This window comes from Bactrocera dorsalis, unplaced genomic scaffold (genome assembly GCF_023373825.1).
Source record: "Bactrocera dorsalis isolate Fly_Bdor unplaced genomic scaffold, ASM2337382v1 BdCtg098, whole genome shotgun sequence".
In the NCBI taxonomy this organism is placed as follows: Eukaryota; Metazoa; Arthropoda; class Insecta; order Diptera; family Tephritidae; genus Bactrocera; species Bactrocera dorsalis.
This window is the reverse complement of record NW_026038149.1, coordinates 1-21,319: the sequence shown is the minus strand read 5'-3', so window position 1 is coordinate 21,319 and position 21,319 is coordinate 1. Positions and strand designations below refer to the sequence as shown.

General features: G+C 38.1%; 1 protein-coding gene across 1 annotated transcript; it reads right to left on the bottom strand.

The window, feature by feature from the left end:
* Positions 1-12,925: 12,925 nt before the first annotated feature.
* LOC105227684 (uncharacterized) lies at positions 12,926-15,015 on the bottom strand. Its single transcript, XM_049461751.1, has 4 exons — positions 14,516-15,015; positions 14,216-14,384; positions 13,592-13,909; positions 12,926-13,520 (listed from the first exon to the last, which is right to left on the bottom strand). The coding sequence occupies exons 1-4, from the start codon at positions 14,884-14,886 to the stop codon at positions 13,107-13,109; spliced, it is 1,272 nt and encodes a 423-aa protein (XP_049317708.1). The 5' UTR covers positions 14,887-15,015; the 3' UTR covers positions 12,926-13,106.
* Positions 15,016-21,319: the final 6,304 nt, after the last annotated feature.

The following is a 21,319-nucleotide window of genomic DNA, read 5'->3' as shown; positions in this document are numbered from 1 at the left end:
GTCCTCATCTGATTGAAGGCCGACATCATCGCCGTCCAAGAAACGCGATGGACGGGACAAGGACTGAGGCGAGTAGGCTCTTTGGCATTTACTACAGTGACCATATAAAGGAACCCAAAATCGGTGTGGGATTCGTTATAGGAGAGAAACTCCGTCGCCGAAGAGAAGGACGATGTGACCAAAGATGCCTTCTATAAGCGTACGGAGCGCACTTATGATAGCTGTCCCCGCCACGATGTCAAACTCCTGCTTGGCGACTTTAACGCCAGGCTTGGCAACGAATTTATCTTTGCCACGAAGATCAGTAAATTCTGCTTCCACGAAGAAACATCCCCAAATGGATTGAGGCTGATCGGTTTCGCCGGGGCTTGAAATATGGTTATCTGTAGTTCTCGATTCCAGCATAGAAAAATTCACCAAGCAATCTGGCAGTCCCCGGATCGAAAAGCCAGCAACCAGATCGATCATGCTGTGATAGACGGAAGACACGCCCTTAGTGCTTCAGACTTGCGTACGCTCCGAGTTCCTAACATCGACTCGGACCACTATCTTTTTGCAGCCAAGATAAGCACCCTCCTCTGTGCAGCAAAAAATCGCACGCCAACAAACATAAGGAAGGCTCGACGTCGAGAAGCTGTAATCACAACAGATAGCTGAACGATTTTCTACTCAACTTGCACCTCGCATCGCTACGATCGGCTACAACACGTGCGGGATGAGATAAATACCGTGAGCTGAAGAGGGAAGCGATACGCATTTGCAGACAAAAAAAGAGAGAGTTCGAAAAGCGTGAATATGAAGAGCTAGACGAACATAAGGTTTTAAAATCAGAGCATACTCTTGTAGAACTCCCAGAGGTGATCTAGTAACCGATGCCCAGATCATACTAAAATTATAGAAAGAACACTTCTCCAACCTGCTAAATGGCAGTGAAAGCATAACACCAGAAGAATTGGAATAGCAATTACCCGTCTGAAGAACAACAAAGCGTCGGGGACCGATAGATTACCGGCCGAGCTATTTAAACACCGCGGCGAAGAACTGATAGCATAAATCATCTTCTTTGTAAAATATTGTCGGACGAAAGCATGTTCAACGATTGGAATTTAAGTGTGCTCCCCACAATCTGCGCCAACTACCGTGGGACAAGCCTCCTTAATATTGCATATAAAGTTCTATCACGGGTATTGTGTGAAAAATTAAAGCCTAGCGTCAACAAACTGATTAGATCTTATCAGAGTGGCTTTAGACCTGGAAAATCAACAACCGACCAGATATTCGGCATGCGACAAATCTTGGAAAAGACCCGTGAAAAGAGAATCGACACGCACCACCTCTTCGTCGATTTCAAAGCTGCTTTTGACAGCACGAAAAGAAGCTGCGTTACGGAAAGAAGAAACGATTGACGGTGTCTACGCCAGTAAAGAAGAAGAATATATTTTGTCGGTATATTTATACCCAGAACACCTAACAGGGAACGTCAAAAACCCTACAACGTAAATACAGCGTCTACCAAATGATGTGATTTTGACAGCTCGTAGCAGCCCTGTTTGTTTAAGGCTTTGTCGAAAATATTGTCGGTGTGTTCAGTAAAGTTTGCCATTTCAACATGTCACGTTTCACTTTGGTATAACGCCTGGAAACTTTCTAAGATTAAAAACTAAATTCACGTAGTTACTGTAGGAATTATTATTTCTGTATTAATGGTTTCGTCAAAAAACAAAATTATCGCTGTGGTGGAATCATCGGGTATTTCTATCGAAATGAGGCTGGAAATGCCGTTATCATCAATAGCGATCGTTATAACACGATGTTGACAAACTGGGAAACAGGGAAATCGGAAATTTGTTTGATAAAATCAAAGCAAACGATCTCAATTTCTAAGAGGACGATGTGCAGCTTTAAATTTGACTTCTTTTATTTCCTTTTAAGATCACGTCGTTCTTGTAGGTAAGCTGGATCGTTGGATCATGTCCGTCTGTATGCGATATAGGTGAAGTAGTCCCTCGGGTATTAGCCTAAGTTTTTGCACACGCCCTTTTCTACCCAAAAAAAATCTTGTATGTTAATGTTCATGGTAACAGCACTCTTTCGATTTCCGATATTCTCCGAAGATATTGTTCAGATCGTGCCATTATAGCGTATACAATGGCAGACAAAAGTTGACTCCATTTTCCGTGATTCTGTAAATAAAAAAAAAATGTTTGAAAAATGTGTTGATACAATTTTATTTCCAATCACAATAAACTAATAAAAATCATAGTTTAACATAAAACATACTCAGTTATGGAAAAAAATCTAGAAATGCATATTTTGGTGCCAAAACTTTGCTTCATTCTTAATATTATTGCATTTTATTGGACCTTCGTACATTTACAACTGCTTCAAGCTACCTTGACATCGATTGTAATAAATTTGGCAACTCTGCAGACGTAATGTGGTTCCAAGGGATTTTAGGTGGTATGTCTAATTATCTGGGACCATAATAAAGCAGCCAATCGTTAATAATTTACACTCTGCGCTTGGGATCCTTATCTTGTTGGAAGATTCAACTGAGACCGATCCAAGTTATCCAAGAATGCTATCAATTTATGTTTTCCTCATATTACCCTCAATAAAGACTAATATTTCAACTTCACTTCTATTACACTGCTATTATCGTGCTTTAGGGTTGGTACTAAATTACTCAGTTCAACCTCAGCCTTAGTTTTGCTCAAACAATTTTTCTTCCATCGCTATCAAAATGATTAATATTCTACTCACCTTGAAATAAAAGCTTTATTCCAAAAATCGTTCCCTTCCCTTTACGTTCTTTGGCGAGTTTTTCACGAAATTTTCTTTTTATTCTGAAATAAAAGGCTTCTTGGCGAACCCATTATCGTTTAGAGCCCTTTGTTCTGCTTATAGATGGATACTCTTTTGCGATCTTTTTACTATGTGTCTGGCTAATTTTGGTGTAGTGACTTTTTGCTATTTGTTCACTTCTTTGAGATTCAAGCTGACATTTCTATGAGACTACTCGTATGACTATTGCGCAGCTTAATTTCAGTGGAACTTTTTTAAAGAAAAAACAAAGAAACTTCAAATTCAATGGGAAATATATATTATCAACATTCTTTAGAATTTATTTTTTGAAAATTAACTCTTTCAAATGTTGGCCGCGGTTAAGTCTCAGATGGTCCATTTGTTGAGCCCAATTTTTGACGATTCGTTCGAGCTTTTTGACTGGTAACTGGTAAATGACAAGCCTGATGTTTGCTCCGTATAGGCTTTAGACTTTACATATCCCCACAGGAAAAAGTCTAATGGTCTGATATAACACGGTCAATCGACCATTGATTAATGTGATGTGTGGGAAGTCGTGTCGTCTTGTAAAAACCATTATCGCTTAGATCACGAGATTCAATAGCTATAATAGTCGGTTATCATGAGGCGATATCGTTTTCATTGACGGTCACGCTCTCACCGGCATCAGTTTTGAAGTATGGGCCGATGATTCCACCGACCTAAATCCCATACAAAACCATTGTATTTTCGGGATGAAATGGCGGCTATTAAATCTCTGCAGGTAGCTCCTCGTTTCAAATGCAGCAATTTAGCCTATTAAATCTCTGCAGGTAGCTCCTCGTTTCAAATGCAGCAATTTAGCTTGTTTACATAGCCAATGAGCCAGAAATGAGCGTCATCGCTGAACAAATTTGACTCGCAAACGTCGGATCTTTTCAAGAGCCCATAGAGCGAAGTGATATCGTTTGGGAAGGTCGAGCGTCTTTAGTTCTTGCATAAGCTGTATTTTGTACACTTTCAACTAAATATTTCGACGTAAAATACGCCAATTCGTTTAGCACATCAGTCCGAGTTGCTGTTTAACGGCACCGAATCGACTCTCTACTCCTTCGTGTACTCTCTTAGCTACGACTGCCAAATTTTCTTCAATACGTGCTGGACGTGGTCTATTCGGTGTAATTTTATCCAATAATGAATGATCTCAAGATGGGTGATGATGTGGCGAATAGTACGCTCAGTAAGCAGATTATGTTGATTATAAGTTGAGCGAAGCGCGCGAAATACATTTTTTACAGAACGTGAATCATCTTGACACGACTCACACGTGATCTGTCAAAAAACGGCTATTGAAAAAAATACCTCTACTTGGATCACCCGTCAGTATGACCTTTGTTCTGTATGCAGACTTTCGTCAACGTAATTTTTAATATGATTAGAAGAAAGGCTAGAATAAAACTCTACCAAAAAATTTTTCGAAAAAGGTTTTGTATTTTCAGAACGGTGCAGGCGAGTTTAGGTTTTATCTTAATTAGCGAGCTAAATGAAATAAGATTACAAATCTGGTAATCTGGACATGCTTTAATACTCGCTGGTCGAATTTCTACCACAAGTCCTTGGTAATATCTGATAAATGGAGGGATCAATAAGTTTAAAAGCACCTCTGATGATTGATGGATGGAGGTAAGAACCTTTTTCATGAGTTTCCGTTGAAAATCGGCAAAGATATACTTTAAAAAGATGTGACATCGCGTGTTGGAACTTTGGTGGTGGAAACAGAAACAGTCAACATTTTTTTTTAACTAACAAATATGCATATATTACCTAAGTATTAAATAACATACTTATGTATGTATGTAGCTATGTATGTATGTAAATATTATTTATAAATTCAAATTAAATCCGTAGCATTTTTCATCAAACTTGGAAACTTGTTCGCTGAGTCTCTGATTTGGTTGGGGAAAACTGCGGGCACTTTGCATAGCGTCGCATAGCAAGACCGTAAGTTAGACAAGGCGCCCGGTCGCTACGAATTATAGAGGCGACCAGCCGGTCAGCAATGAAGCCAAGGCATGTCGTCAAGTTGCACAACGTGTTGCAGCTCAGCCGTCACAACGCAAGTGCACAAAGTAATTATACATAGGAGTACATATCATATCATATATGTGTACGTATGCGTGTATGTGTGTATGAAAGCATATACCGATATGAACAAGCTCACTTTGACTGACTTAGACTGGCCGACGTGGCCAATAATTGAGGGTGAACCGTTGCATAAGCAGCTCTGGTTAGTAGATACACACACCATGTACATAAGTACAATTTATTTTATGTACATATGTACATATGTATTTCTTTATAATTTTATGCAGTACAACCACATGCATATTTAGCTATATATACATACATATAAATATTCATAGGTTTGTACGAATGTCTACTTGTGTGGAATATCATACAAGTTTCTATGTACACAGGAGTAGACGTAGGCATGCTTGTGATATATTATATACATATATATGTACATATGTATATATACATATAAGTGCATACATGCATTAAAATGTATATGTATGGGTCTATCTAAGAATTGCATGTTGCATTTTATGCAACACTTGCACAATTTCATGTAATCCAAATTATATGATTTTATTCAGCGCAAATATATGAGTACAACAAAAATAGCAACAAACCAACAAACACCTGAGGCGATAACAACAGTTGTTGACCAGCAACTATGAGAATACTGTTAATAAAGCAAAAAACATGATGACGGCAATAGGTACAACAACAACCATAACAAATATGCCAAGTAAGGAAGACAATGTTGCGATTGAAAAATTCTCGATGCATATCCGACGAACTTTAAGAAAATAAAAAGGCTTTTCAGTGATTTGTAAGGCTTTCTTGCTACCTATTTCGGAGCTTTGAGAAATTTTATTTTTATGCGAAACTATCATTAAATATTTTTGGCATTTTAATATATAATATGGATGCAGTAAAAAGAAATCCATTATTTTTCCAATAGATGGATAGATAATCAGAATCCCGCGTTGCATAAGTGCGACCAGTTTGCGCTATGAAACTTTGGAAAATAAAGCTTCGTACTGCGGAACTTTTCAGACAGATTTGGGACTGATTGACTCAGTAAAGTTTCAGCACGCCTCAAAGATGTATGTCCGTCTGTCCACCAAAGCGAAAATGTGTATTTTACAGTTTTTCTTCGATAAATAAAAACGCAAACGCAAGCCGAACGAGCTTAAAATGTGAATAATATTTATGTTCCAGAGACTGCAGCAGCCAATCATGCGCAATCCAGGTTTTGATGTCAAAGATCTGGAAGATTAATTGTCGAAAATCTGTATAAAATAATGGAAAATGTCAAAAACGGTCATCATGCAGACACTGTTTCGATTGATTTCAATTTAAATAAGGCTGGATACAATAAGAAGCTCAATACATGAGTGCTACAATGCAAAAACCCCGATCCCATTTGCAAATCATTGTTGAGTCCCAGCACAATTTATCCATTTCTGAACCGAATCGTTATAGATTATGAAAAGTGGGCCACATAAGTGTAAAAGTGCGTGGTGGAATCGCGGTGAGGCCAAGCCAGGATTGACGGTCAGGAAGGTTTTGCCAAGTGTTCGGTGGGATTTGCAATTCGGATCCCTACTATCGACTTTTGCAATGACCCAGAAGAAGTCAAATTTGGTCTATAGGAGGAAAGCAATATGCCGTAAGGAAAACGTCAGGTCACAAGATCCCAGTAAAGGTGCTTTTTTCAATAGCCTTTTTTTGACAGATCACGCGAGGGTGGTTTCAAGCTGTCATGAAATGACTTACGCCAAAATAGCGTTTATAAATCATTCACGTTCTGTAAAGAATGTGTTTCGCGAGCTTCGCTCAACTTATCGTCAACATGGTCGGCCCACTGAACGTACTATTCACAGCACCAGAACCCATATTGAGACTCAGAATCCATTATTGGATAAGCAGCGATAAAAACATCACGCGTTATCATTATCATCGAAATGCTCGAACGAGTCATCGAAAATTGGTCTCAGAGATGGACCATCCGAGACGTAGCCGAAAGAGACGATCCTCAAAAAATAAATGCCAAAGATTGTTCTTTTGAATGATAGTAAACATTCTCCACTAAATTTGAAGTTGTTGTGTTTTTCTTTAAAAATGTAGAGAACCTCGAAATGGACCACCTTTTATATGTACATGGATAGAGACTCGCCAGATTCTCTGAAAGCTTGATTTGGGATTATTTTGCTACATAATATTCCGTACCTGGCACCAAGTGTTTACTACTTGTTTCTCTTTACGGTGAATAATTTCGCTGATGAAAATTTCGCTTAAGAGAAGTTGAGTGAAAATCGAGTGTCCCAACTTTTTGGAAATGGGAGATTTATAGGAGATTGTATATGTCTTTCAAAACAGCAACATAGTAATGAAGAAAATGGCGCATATTTCACTTACATTGAATCACTCTGACAATGCAAAATCAAACCTTTAATTGAGTGCAAAAATAATGGATTTCATTTTACTATACCATAAGAGCTGTATCGAACAAACCACACCAGTTGTTGAAGCAGACTAGCTGAAATGCGGTGTAATTCTGGCTTAATATATCCTCTGACGTAAAATAATATTTTATTAAACCTTGGCTTTGAGCTACCTTATGCTTTCTATAAACACTTATATTTTAGTTCAGGTCTTACAGGTTTTACAAATCGAGAAACAACTAACTACTTGACACTAATTTATCATTTGAGTGGTAAGGCAAACGGACGCCGAGATCTTTATTATATATTTTACCTTTGATTCGAAACAACTTTTATCCGCCAGTGCACAATTTTTTGAATGAAATTTTATATATCACTTGCAAAATGTTGTGTCTGGGTATTAAAGTAACTGCTGAGAAGCAGTCAACCCACATCCAATCTCACTCACAAATATGACCATGGCACCTGATCAAATGCAATAAATATCACACAAAATTACAACTGACACATGCATGCTTTGTGCATTGCGCGTGCAAGTCACATACATACATATGTATATGTATGTATGTATATATACCATATTTGAGAATGCGAAACGTCCACAAAGAGTGCACATATGGAATGTACGAACGTAAGTTTAAATAGCATTTTCGCGACCCAGACTTTAAGGGATGATGATACTTTAAAGAAGACAAAAGTGTAGACAAAATTTAATTTAGACAAGTCTGTCTCTCCAAGAGCATGTTTGTCATATAATCCAAAACATAACAATCACGAAATATCAAACGATTTCTGTCACAGTATAAGAGGAAATTCGAAATATCGAAAACCGAAATCCTTCCACATCTTCGCTTGGACCTAGTCGAAATTACATACCATACAATATCAATCGGTATATCTCCAACTTCGCCTCGATCTATTATGATCCATTGCGTTTTCCATCGTTTATTCCAGTCAAACATGTAGAAGTAAATTTGTATGCATCTGATTTTTCTAAAAAAAAATCTCTATGAAACTCTTAGAACGACCGTCATCTTGCGAGATACACATATTCACCCTCCAAAGTACACATGCATTATTTCACTCCACCACGATAGGTCTGTCGCAAAGATAACTAGAGATGAGACGTCGCAGTGTTAGTCGTTTCCACTCGAATATCTATTTGATATTGAAGTTGCATATTGCGTTTGACGATCTGCTTTCTATACTGCGTCCAATAGGTCCGAGTCGACTTGGAAGCCAACGATGACCTCATCTTGAACCATTTAGGAGATTCGAAGCACATTTCCCTCATAGCTATAGCTTAAGGTCTGCCTATAGGTATATTAATGTTTCCCGATATAACCTCTCGGTTTTTCAGTTATATGCGGAGAGAGAAGGATTTCACCATAATTAAATATGTTCACTCACTTACACGCGGTACCAAAAAACAAACTAGCTCACTAGCTCCGATCGACATCTTTTCTAGGTCTTTCAATCTGTGTCTCTTAGAAAATTATGCGAATGCGGTTTACTTTTATGTTGGTTTAGGTGATAGTAGAGGATAGATTCCTCAAAGATCTGCCCCTAGCATACACATAATGGAAAGTGTCAACCCCAAGTCCATGTTTCAACAAAATCGGAAACTATGACTCATACAAACAAACTCATTGTCCGTAAAAGACTTTAACACGCTGGGTAGGCCCTAAGACAACCTTCCACCGTTATCGCGCCATGATAACCGACTATTTGATGCCCGAAATGAAGCTCGTGATCTCCACGACATTTGGTTTCAATAAGACGGTACCACTTCCCATACATCGCATCAATCAATAGATTTATTATTGTCTTTGCGGACAAGCCCGCTTCGCTTCAGGCCTTGAGACAAAACATCAGGCGTGCCATTTACCAGTTACCAGTCGAAATGCTTGAACGAGTCATCGAATGTTGGACTCAATGGATGGACCATTCTTTCTGTGTTTTTTTAATAACCTCGGAACTGATCAACCTTTATATGAAAAAGTTTTTTGAATATTTTGTGGCAACTTTTTCATATAAAGGTTGATGTTATCAAAAGTAGCCGTAGTGCGTGACATAACACATGGTTATTACTTTCCATAAAAATTCCTTCAGTGTATTGGATTTTCGAGTGGACGAGACTTGGTTGAAATCTCAGTGATATAGACCTGCCGTAGCTGAACTTTGTGTGAAGCACTGAAAATTAGAACAGTTCCAGGTGACAATCTCAGTCGGATATGACCTCTGAGAATCTTTGAGAATCTGAAAAATTCCAACCTTCAAAAGCAAACAATAAAAAAGAAAATATGGTTGTATTTCAAATATGAAAAATTTCTTCGGCTTTCCGGGATTTTTACACGCAAATAAATGGGATCGCCACTTTTGTGTTAAACACATTTTTAACAAGAAATTGAGAAAAACAACAATTTACATAGTGAAATTTGTACCACAGCACAGAAATATAATTAATCCATTAGAAAGCAGCGATGCGCAACTGAAAATCTGGGTATTTTTCTACTGAACCGCCAAGCAAAACGCTCAATCACGAATTCAAAACCAAAACACGTGTGTCTGTGTGTGTGTGTGTAGAAATGTAAGGTTAGCTCGCTGGAATATGTTATTTCGCACAAATTTCCCTGCAAATTTTGTGATGCATTGAAAATTGTGCAAATGTTTCATTAAAAGTAATTTTTCTTTTAAAATTTCTCGTGCATCCGCCAAGCAAGCTGTTCGCTCCCCTTCGCGACGACGACGGCGGTGAAAAGTGTAACGAATGCAGCGCCGGCAACGAGTGCACGCACAGCATCGCACCGGGCGCATATACATACCTACATACATATGTATGTAAAAATATCGTACATACATACAGATGCATATACATATCTATATGTGTGCATATGTATGCTTTGCTTTGTGTTGTTACTTGGTGCTTGCCGCTTGTTGCATGTGGCGAGCACACTGCGGCAAGTGCGTTCAATGCACAGCGCTGACGTTGCACTTTTCACGCTTGAATTGGATACGCGGACTCTGACGCTGACGCTGGTGAATTTCGTTTTCCAGTTTCACGCGACGGCAGCACCAATTACCGAGGCATAGCAGTGGCGGTGTGGCCGCGGCGACAATTTCAGCGCCTATCAAGGCGTATCAAAATCCCCTCGTTTTCAGCTGTGACGCAAGGTGCATGCAACAGCGACAAATTTCATTTGAAAATTCAGCTAAAAATAATAATTTAAAAGTACTATCATTATTTGCCACGGTTCGATTGAAAATATTCTGTCTGCGTCGTGTTGCCATATGGTTGCAAAGTGAACAGACTTTCAGCAGGCTGATATTGGTAATTTGCGCTTAATTCCTGCCTCTCAATGCGCTCCATATGCCAATGCAGATACTAAAATAAGCAGAGTTTTGCGCATCCAACGTCAAAGGAATTATTTATGAGCTTTTCTTTGCTGCTTTAATCTATGTCGCCCATGTCGGGCATTTAAAATAATGCATTTCGTTAAAAAAGACTCGTTCGAGATTCTTTACTTTGCGTAGCGACCCTCTTTGCTGTCGATTGCATACCAAATGACTTTGAAGAATATTAGCTTTGGTATAAATAGCGAGTTTGGAAGACATAATGCGGCGCCTAACACTTTCAGACCACGCACGACCGTTTGATGTTATATACGTACAAAAGAAAGAAATAAAACGAGTAAGGAAGCGCAGGGTAACTTGCTGAGCAGCAGTTTATATAATATAACTGGTAAATGGAAAGAGTGGTAAGATATCGTTAACATTGCCTAGCCTTCCTTCAATTTAAGTGGGTTAATGATGGCCCTGGACATTTCCAATAAAAGTTGTAAATAATGTTTCTTGGGTGCATATGTATGTATGTATGTATGTAGAACATATAGAAAAATATATCGAATATCACATTAATACCAAATGTCAACTCATAAACCATAAGCTAACTAGCACAGAGCCACGGTGATGGTGAATTAAAATTAAAGAAAAGAGGCCGCGCCCTCTAATAAGTATAAAGTACATATCTCCTAAACTACTAAAGAGCAACCAAACTTTTCCAGTACAAATACGCCAGAGATATAAAACTTTACCACCGCGTTTGTAAGAGAAGGTTTTATGGGAGCCCCTGTGACAATCGGACCATGGGCGTGGCACCGCCCATTTTTTGGTGGAATCACATATCTCGGGACCGGACCGACCGATTTGACTAAATACATAGCATGTGTCATAGTTCAAAAATGGGTGAAACCGGACTATAACCACGCCTAACTGAGGGAGAGTAGCAACATTGTTTGCAACACTGAACACGCGAAGAATGCTTCCTGATCATCACTTTAATAATTTTTTTTCCAAATACTACACAGATGGCTCAAAATTAGATGTTGAAGTGAAAAAACACAGAACATGTAATCGTCAGAGTCTTGAAGACAGTCATGTAAGATTTAAAAACGCGGTTTTCCGATGAATTTCTTGAAAGTTATAGTTTGATTCCAAACCAAAATTTAACCTAAATTTGGAAAATCTTGCTCGGAAACTGAAGCTCAAAGAAGAAGTAGCATTTTTTCAATAACAATGGAAAGAGAAAATGACTACGAGAACACAAATGCTTTTTGCCTTAGAAACCGCCTTTGCCTTATCCGTCGATTCATATTCTCCTTCACGTACTCTGCACTTTGCCAAAACTTAAAAAAAAACTAAGAAAAGTCAAATTTGAACATATTTTTAAACAACATAAAAAAATAAAATTTTATTGGTCAAAAACCACTTTTTTAATTTTTAATAAAAATTTGTAAAATTTTACACTTTATTTTTGAATTTTTTTTAGTTTAACTTTGCCGTCCGAAAAATGCACATGCGAGATGCATCAGGCAATTGCTTCCCACAAGCAGAATATCAAAGATTTCGTATCCAAAAATCTGTGAAAGATATTCAAATATATAACTATAAACCCTAGAAATTTCGCTTGAATCAAGGCTCCCCTCTTAACACTTGCCATTGTTCGTCCGCAATCTTCACAGTTCGGCGACACGAGAGAAATGAGATTTTGTGTGCACACAGCACACCGATCGTAAAAAATCAAACATTTTCGCTAAAATGGATCGGTATGCGCACAAGCCGATAGAACGCTACTATAACTATACTATAAATATACTATAAATATTTCTAAAGCATTATTATTATGTGCTTATAGTGACTGATGTGAGGTATATATGGGTTTAACCGAGCCTGTAGCGATATTGTTTGTTTGGATCGTTGCGGTGGTAAAGCTGATCGCCAAATTGAGAATAAAATTTGATAAGCTGCATATGAGTACTGCGGCTTCCCCAACAAATAAGAGAAAGAGAGAAAAATAGAACCTTTTCTTGCTTGTCTTGCAATACGCAGCGGTTCCCTTATGACTCTCATCATATGAGAAACAAATACATGAGTATACTACAAGTATGAGACTGAAAAGAGAAGTGTAGGTCGTTGATAGTTCGAGTACTAGTATATGAGTTGTAGTGTGTGCAAATATTTTTTCTTGTCGTTATTATTTAAAAGAAAAAAATAATTTAATTTAAATGAAAGGAGAATTCCATGTTCTTTATCGCGATTGTACTGATATATATATATGTATGTATATGTATATGGTAGTACGACTATTTATTATATATTTTTAGTGAAATTACTTTAGACATAGCATCAGTTCTTTACTGGAGTCATGTCTAAAGATTTTATTTCAATTTTATATATTCTATGTTAGTATATACAAATTTACATATTCCCAGCACCCATAAAGTAGTTGTACCCAATATTAAAAATTAACTAAAATTCGTCCAACACACCCAAATCATCGAAGCGCTTCAGTGCATACTTCAGCTGTGCTTGTAAACGTTCTTGTGCAAATACTTTTTTGTACTTTAGACGGACGTCCTCCTCATTTATCATATTTTCAATACTGTTATCTACGGATAGCTCCTTTGGCATAGTAAGTACGGGCAGAAAACCGAACATAGCGAAAAGACCATAAAGTTCACGAGCACGCAATTCGTACTTTAGATCTTCTAAAGTTGGTATAGTCTCGTAATGTAGATACTCCAACGTCTCCTTGAATGTCTTATAATACACATTTATAAGATCATCTCGTCTATCCTTTAGCACATCTAGACGTACACTGGTGTTGAGAAAGAAGTTTAGATCGCAGCCAGGGCTGCCACAGAAATTAAGTTGGAAATCCACCTGAAAGTTCATAAAACAAGAATGAGTTATTGAAATGAAATGAAACAGTTTTGGATTTCAGTGGAACTTACAAAAATAGCGCGCGTTGGTTTCTTGGGCTGCTTGGGATCATCATAGGCGTACATGATATTTGATACCGTGAGATCACCATGATTCATCACAACGAAACGATCGCCTTCACGATGATCTGCTAAGTGTGCGCATATAATCTTGAAATTATCATTGAAATGGTGCAATTTTTGTGCGATCTTTTCAAAACCGAGCCACTCGGCTGCATTGTTGGCCAAGTACTTCAGGGTTATGCCAAACATTTGCTTAAATGAATCAGACTTCATTATAGACTTCTCGCACAGCATACCATCAACCAAGCGCTTGGGGATGTCGGGATCCTATAGATGATATATATATGTATATATATAGTTTATCCAGATTTTTGAAAATTCTTTCAATTAAATTGAATATATTCGTTCGATTTTCAAATCGTTTTTCAGTATATACCAAATGAGACATGACCATCTCAGTTTAAATTCATACAATCCCTGAAAACCTTACATTTTTGGAGCATTTAAGTTGTTTTTTTTTGCACAAAGGACATCTTCACTACATTTCTAGCAGGCTCTTTCTGAATAACTTCCATTATATACTGAACAATAATGGTACAAAAAATGCTTACTTAGTCTCTTCAATATACTTACTCGCTGGGCTAAAATCATTGAAGTGGCATGCAGGCGCGCCGTTTGTTGCAAGATCAATTCGCAGTGTGCCCAATCGAGCTGGTCCTGTCGTGGCGCAACCCTAAAACCTTCAGCCTTCAAGTCATTAAAAACAAGAGTGTTAATGGGAGATTTGGTTGCATAATAGCAGCTGAACGAAATAGAAGAATTCATAGTTGAGAATACCCGAAAAAATTGCAAAATCATTTTAAAACATTCAATTGTTTTACAAAGAAAAAAAAAATAATGAAAAATGTTCCTCAATTTTTTGGGTATACTAACGTGGCACCGAATTTCGGACACGGCACAAGTACTTGTAGCCGTGGCAATACATCCCAATAGGTCATTTTTTCCTTAAGAAAAACACCTACATCTTCAAGGAAACGTATGTCTTTCGAAACCGGTATAGATTTGACGATTAACGACCGTTGTTCTTGTACTGGCGGCTCATCAGCGTCAACTAGACGCTCATAGGCGACTGCGACTCGATAGATGCGTGAGCAGAAATTATCACCGGGGTTGGTGGCCCATTCGAAAATTATTTCACTAACCGTCACCTGGATTGCACGCAAACCTTCCTCGAGCGCGTCCACGAAGAAGTTCTCGTTCAAATAATCGGGCACAACTATATTGTTCGGATTTTTGATAACCATTTTTATAGTTTCTTTATTTATCGAAAATAAACGTATTTTTTAATTTTTTTTATTTATAATAGCTTTTAGCTCCGAAGAATCACTTAAAGTAGAATGTTCGGTGCAGTTTACTAAACTAAATTTTGCTTGATCTGTTGATGCGCTTTTATAGACGATCAAATTCACACTTGAAATTCAGCTATACAAGGGCAGTGATAACAGGGCCCTTTCATTAAAGAAAATACTTCTCATTGCTCATAATTGAATGTGAGTGTTAATTAATGAGCAATTGTGTGCTCGACTCGATCACTTCAGCTGAGTACACATACATATTCTAACGGCTTCAGACCTTTAGATTCAGTAAATTAATTCTCTTTTCTATTATTAACTGTCAAGGGTCTGGGAAGACCGGACTTTATTGGCCTTTTAATTACCCAAACAGATAAGATAGTTGTTTTTAATAGTAGTAGCTATAAAGCCCTTCACAGTTGCATTTATTACATCAAAAGAGAATGTAGAAAGATCTCTGTTTGGATTTTTATTGATCAGTTTGTATGAAAGCTATATGCCATATTGGCTCGATATCGCTTGTTTCGACAAATGAGCTTCTTTGACTGGGAAGGACAAAGTAGCCAAAAAAAAACCTTAAAATTCCTTCGATAACAGAGAAATTTCTCATAAGAAATGGATATATCGACCAAATTAATAGCAAGACTTATTCGGGATCATTTCAGGTGAAAACATTTCCACTGTTGGAGAAGCCTTTAATAAGGGAAACCAGGAAATCGACACAAAAACTGCCAGAAGCACAACAAATGTTATACCCAGTGTTCAACGTGGTCCCCATCCACCTGCGGTAGTGGCTTGGTGCGAAATCTATTGTAAAGGCGTTATACGACTTCTGTCAAGGGATTAAACCTGGGGCAAAGTGTACAAGGAGGTTGTTTTAGAGGACGTGGTAAAGCAGTTAAGCAATACTCTCTTAAATGGAGAGTATTGAAGCCTTCAGCAAGGTTCTGCTCCAGCTGATAAGGTAAAAACTAGTTGCTTAAACACAATATTCCTGGTTTCAAAGCTGTAGATGATTGATTGTCTGAAAGTTAGTTGGTAGGAGTTAGAGAAGATGGATTGTTCAATATTCCGTAGAAATTTGAGAGTCTTTAAGAATCTTTGAATCTTTGGTTCAACAGAATCTGTGCGTGCTGCATAGTTTTCTTTTTATAATTTTTATAACAGAACTTATGGCAGGGCTTGATAGTTTGCGAGGTCCAGCGGTGTTCTCCCAGGATGTATTCAAAGTTTTTGAAAGTCTTCCGAATAAGTTGTACCAAGAGCCACAGATAATGTTGCTCTAGATGTTAATCCGACTCTCCATTTTTCAGTATCCATCTATACAATCAACTTGATGTTTTTTAAATATATTCAAATTATTTGGTAAATATTGTCATTTGAAAATAATTAAGATTTAATTTAGTTGATTCGAAAAAAATCAAGTTTTCAGGAGTTTTGAATTCTTTCGAAAAACGTAAGCGATATTCGTTTATATTATTTACTATTTTTATCGATTTGGTGATAAAGACAAATAATTGAAGCTGAGGAGGGCTATGTGTAATAAAATTACGGAGCATTTGTCAGCCAAACTCTAAATAAGTACACAAGCGTAGGCGAAAATTCATCTCAGATGCAGTTTTCAACTACACTTCATATACCAATAATCACGGAGAAGCAACAGTTTTAGAGCGAATTCTCCGTTACTCGTTGAACTTACTTGAGCACCGACAAAACAACAACTTATGGGAGAATAAATGAAAGGCGCTCCAAGACTGTAAGATATAATATAGTTATTATTTATTATCAGGCCAAATTCCATGTATCTTATATTTTATCAGTTACTAGTCGGAACTGTGTTCAAATATGGGCTCCCTATATAAATTATAGCAAATCACTTTAAAACAAGCATTCATAATGATAAACAAATTTCGTTCAGCGCACTTTTATCTTAACAACATGGCCAAGCGTAATGTAAATATTTTCGTTGCTGTCTCGACAACGACTGAACGATAGAGCGTAAGTATACACCCTGTCCAGAAAGTATCGGGAATTCTTCACTTAAGTCTACCATTTATTGTATACGGAAGACAGGTAAATTCTTTTTCCTTGGTTGATACAACTGTGCTTAATTATGATGCCAAAAATTAGCGCAATCTGGCAACCAGTGTGTTTACCTGTCTTCCATAAGAGGGAGAAGTGAAGAATTCCCGATACTTTCTTGACAGGGTGTAAGTGTGAAGTCAGCTTGCTCAATTGTGCTATGAAATTCCGATATACTAGTATACGCTGATTTAAGCTTTTTAACACGAGTTAAGGGAAAGTTTTATTCATCCCTATTCAAGTCCAAGTCCAAAATTGGCAAAATTCAACATATATTTTTAGCAGAATTTCACACTGCAGAACCGAGTTAAATTTTGATTTTGAGTTTTCTGGGATCTGAAACTTTAGATAAATACTCATAAACTTCCCTTATCGATTAAATTTTCAATTCTTCTTCTTCTTAACTGGCGTAGAAACCGCTTACCGGTTATAACCAATTTAACAACAGCGTGCCAGTCGTTTCTTCTTTTTGCAATTGGAGATTCAAAGCGAACCCAAATCCTTTTCCATCTGGTCTTTTCAACAGAGTGCTTCCCACGGCAGGTACTGCATCGAATACTTTCAGAGTTCGAGTGTTTTCATCCATCCGGACAACATGACCTAGCCAGCGTAGCCGCTGTCTTTTAATTCGTCAATATCGTCGTATACCTCCTATAGCTCATTGTTCAATCGAATTCGATATCTTCCGCAAAACCTTTCTCTCGAAAACTCGTAACGTCGACTCATCAGATGTTGTCATCGTCCATGCTTCTGCACCATATAGCAGGACAGGAATAATTAGTGACTTATAGGTTTGGTTTTTGTTCGTCGAGGGAGGACTTTACTTCTCAATTACCTAATAAGTCCGAAGTAGCACTTGTTGGCGAGAGATATTCTGCGTCTGTCGCGCTCATTGTGTTCAGCACATGCTGCAAACTGAACTGAAAACACCACGAAGCAGAAAAAAGACAAAATTTCAAACGTACACGCACGCACAGATATCCACGATAAGTGACATCAAATGAAAGTATACGGATAAAAATAAATATTTTACGCAAAGGTATATTTTAGTTTAGATACTGAAATTTTTGTTCAGCAGAGCAGTACAGGATTTTCCGATAAAAGTGCTATGCTTCCCTAAAAAAAAAAGACAAAATGACAATAATGTGAAGTACGATCGATACAATTAAGTTCTGAATATCACATAATTCAAATGACCTCCACTTCATTCAGGAACGAATTCGATAAATCCAATTTTCGAGTTCTTTTTCCACTAAATCAAGTCTTTTTCATAGCACGTTCCTTATTGACTTCTTAAGCTAGAAAAAAGTCTGGTTTATTGCTAAAGACCAATGACTTCAAATAACTCTACAAGAAGTAGTCTAATGATTTTAAATCACATCTAAGGGAGGCCATTTAATTTCACAATTTCTTGAAATAATCGCATCTGCAAAATTTTCACGCAATAATTCGGTGGTTGCACGTGTGTGTGGCACGTAGCTCCGTCTTATTGGAACCATTGGTTGTCAAGATCAACTTCTTCCAATTTCGATCACAAAAAAAGTTGATTATTGTCGATCTACACCGGTCTCCATTAACAGTAACGGTGCCACCAGCTTCATTCGGAAGAAGTACGGACCGATGATTCCAAGAATGATTATTTTGATATAATCGAGCAGGAAAACAATATCGGAGCTGTGTACATAAGCATAGACAGGCTAACTTTAGCTAGCGGAGCTTTCCTACTTTGGCTTAGGCCACCAATCATCGACCGTTGAGGCTTCCAGCATAGCTGGTATCATTCTGATCGATTGGGGCTCTTGCGTTGTGAAAATCGTTTTCATCACCTTTTCTAGGAGGGTCGGACAGGTTGAGGCATGGCTTTTACCTCCTATGATTTTCGCAGACTAGTCTCTTAGTTCTTTTAAAATATCGAACTGAAATTTTGTACGCGTCCCTTTCTCCTCAAGAAACTGCTCATTCGTTGAAACCACCTATAAAGGACCACTGTGGATATAGCTGCTGCTAAACGGAATGAAGTGATTGGATGGAAACCTTTTCATATGACGAGGCATCTTCACAAAATTTGGCTGTTTAAGGATACATTTTAAAAGAATGTTTTTAGACTATAGCACCAAAGCTTGTAGCTTCAGTTATTGCAATACAAACCGATTCAAGTCCTTATAAGAAATATTTTTCGATTATTAAAAATCTAAAATTCGTAACACATATTCTCTACAGTAGAGAACCGCATTCTAGATGTTCTCTCTACAACTCGTGATTAATAACAAGATCTAGATCATTATTGTTATTAAATGCAATAGGACCACACCGGTCAACATCCCGTGAAATCCCTTTTTGTAAGGGATTCAATGAATAAATTTGAATTTTATATTAATTTAAATTAAAAGGTAGAAAATATTTTGACCTTGGCAACCTTGTGAAATATCAAAATCTTGAATTCCAGAAAACAGCCTTTATGCAGTGCGTTCTTCGTGCACAGTATCGGCGATACGCTTTCAGTGGCATGCAACTCGCTTAGAAACATACGCACGCAATCTAAAACAAGAAAGAGTTGCGCAAAAAGTTGTCTATGTAAATATCTAATAGCAAGTTGCTGAAAAAAGCGAAAAACTAAAGCCGAAGAGGCGAACTGAACGGGAATTATCATCGGAGCATGTCTGTTCGCCCACCCACGACGCAGCTGGTTGGCACACGCCGCCGCTCACCTCAACCCTCCTCGCTGGCGCTAACGTCAGGCAGCATTGTGTTTCACCATTTAAGGCCTTTACTCCTTTTACGGCAACAGCCTCGGTGGCAGCAGCAAACTTTTCATCATTACAATTTAAATTCAAATGCGTCTTACCGCACGCCACCACACCCCTGCACCTTGCCACCCATTTTGTTTGGCGACAGCTGTTTGCAAGATTGCCGACTGACTGTTAATGCTTTGCCTTTATGTTGCCTTTGCTTTGGCTCTTTTTGTACTCGTACGCGTAGTTGTTGTTGTCGTTGTAGCGATTGGTTAGCTTCGTCAATGCTGCTTTCAGCATGCCTTAACGCAAAATCCTTTTATGCTGGAATTTCAATTTTGAAGCTTTAAACGCAAAAGTTGATTACTTCGCATGGCAGTTCGCAAGCGAAGAAGAGACTGGTGTTGCGTACATTGCCTGGTGGACAAGAAGGCTGGCAAGCAGAGGGAAGTACTTGCTAGAAGAAGTAGAAGAAGAAGAATGAGGTTATGGTGCATGCATGAATGCATTCAGTATACGTAGCAAGCTCGAGCCGAGTGGGCCGAGCAAGTTGGGTAACAACAGCAATAACACTGAGGACTGGGCTAGCGGCAACATCTGAACCGGCAGTAACGCCTCCGTTGGCACGGGATTTTCCTCATTTACAGCGTCTAGCACATGAGCGCTCCACGCTCGGATGCTTTTTGCTCTACACTCTGGCATTAAGTCCGATTTCTGCACCTTTTGTAGTTGTTGCTAATTCTCGTCGTCGTTAATGTCATTGCTGCGACTTTTCTTATCGGTTGCTAATATTGCTGGTGCTTTTCTTACGTGTCACATTGCTGGTATTGGTTCTACTTTTTTTTTTGTAGGAAAATAATTCATATATTTTTATCAATCAACATTATAGATACTCGCAAGACTTCTACTGTTTAGCGGTATCACTATACCCTCAACAGGGTGCATTAAATTAGGAGACCCTTGAACTGTATACATGTATACTATGTTACAAATGATCAGGGTGACGAGATGAGTCGATTTCACCATATCTGTATATTTAGTAAACCCCGCTTAATTCCCCCCACAAAAATAATCCAGTTTTTTGAGGTACTCAGGCGGGTTGGGTACATAAAAACACTACTTAAGTCCTTCGATGTGAATATGCGTTATTTAGGTGGGTTCGATACCTAAGCGGGTTTTTTCTGTACACGAAATGGTCTCCCAGTTTTTGAGATGATTAACAATAGAAACCCGATTCACATCAAAAGGTAAGATCGAAGATCTATCATTAATAGGAAGGGTGTATCTCAGTAAATATTGGAAATCGGGTTGTTAATTATCCCTCTTGAAAACTCTAACCACTTCGTAATCACATATTGTACGAGTATCTTATCAAATACAACTGCTATGTAAGTCGTTTTGGACATCAGGTTGCTTTAGATTGGTCCAATGTTTCTTTAGTGAGAGTAATGGGAGCCTTGGAATATATCCCGTCTCAGCAGACTAAAGAGGACGTTGACAGTCCTCCATCCACGCTCTGTATTTTGCCGAAATCACTTTACCAATTTTCTAAAGGTGGTATCTCAAGGGTA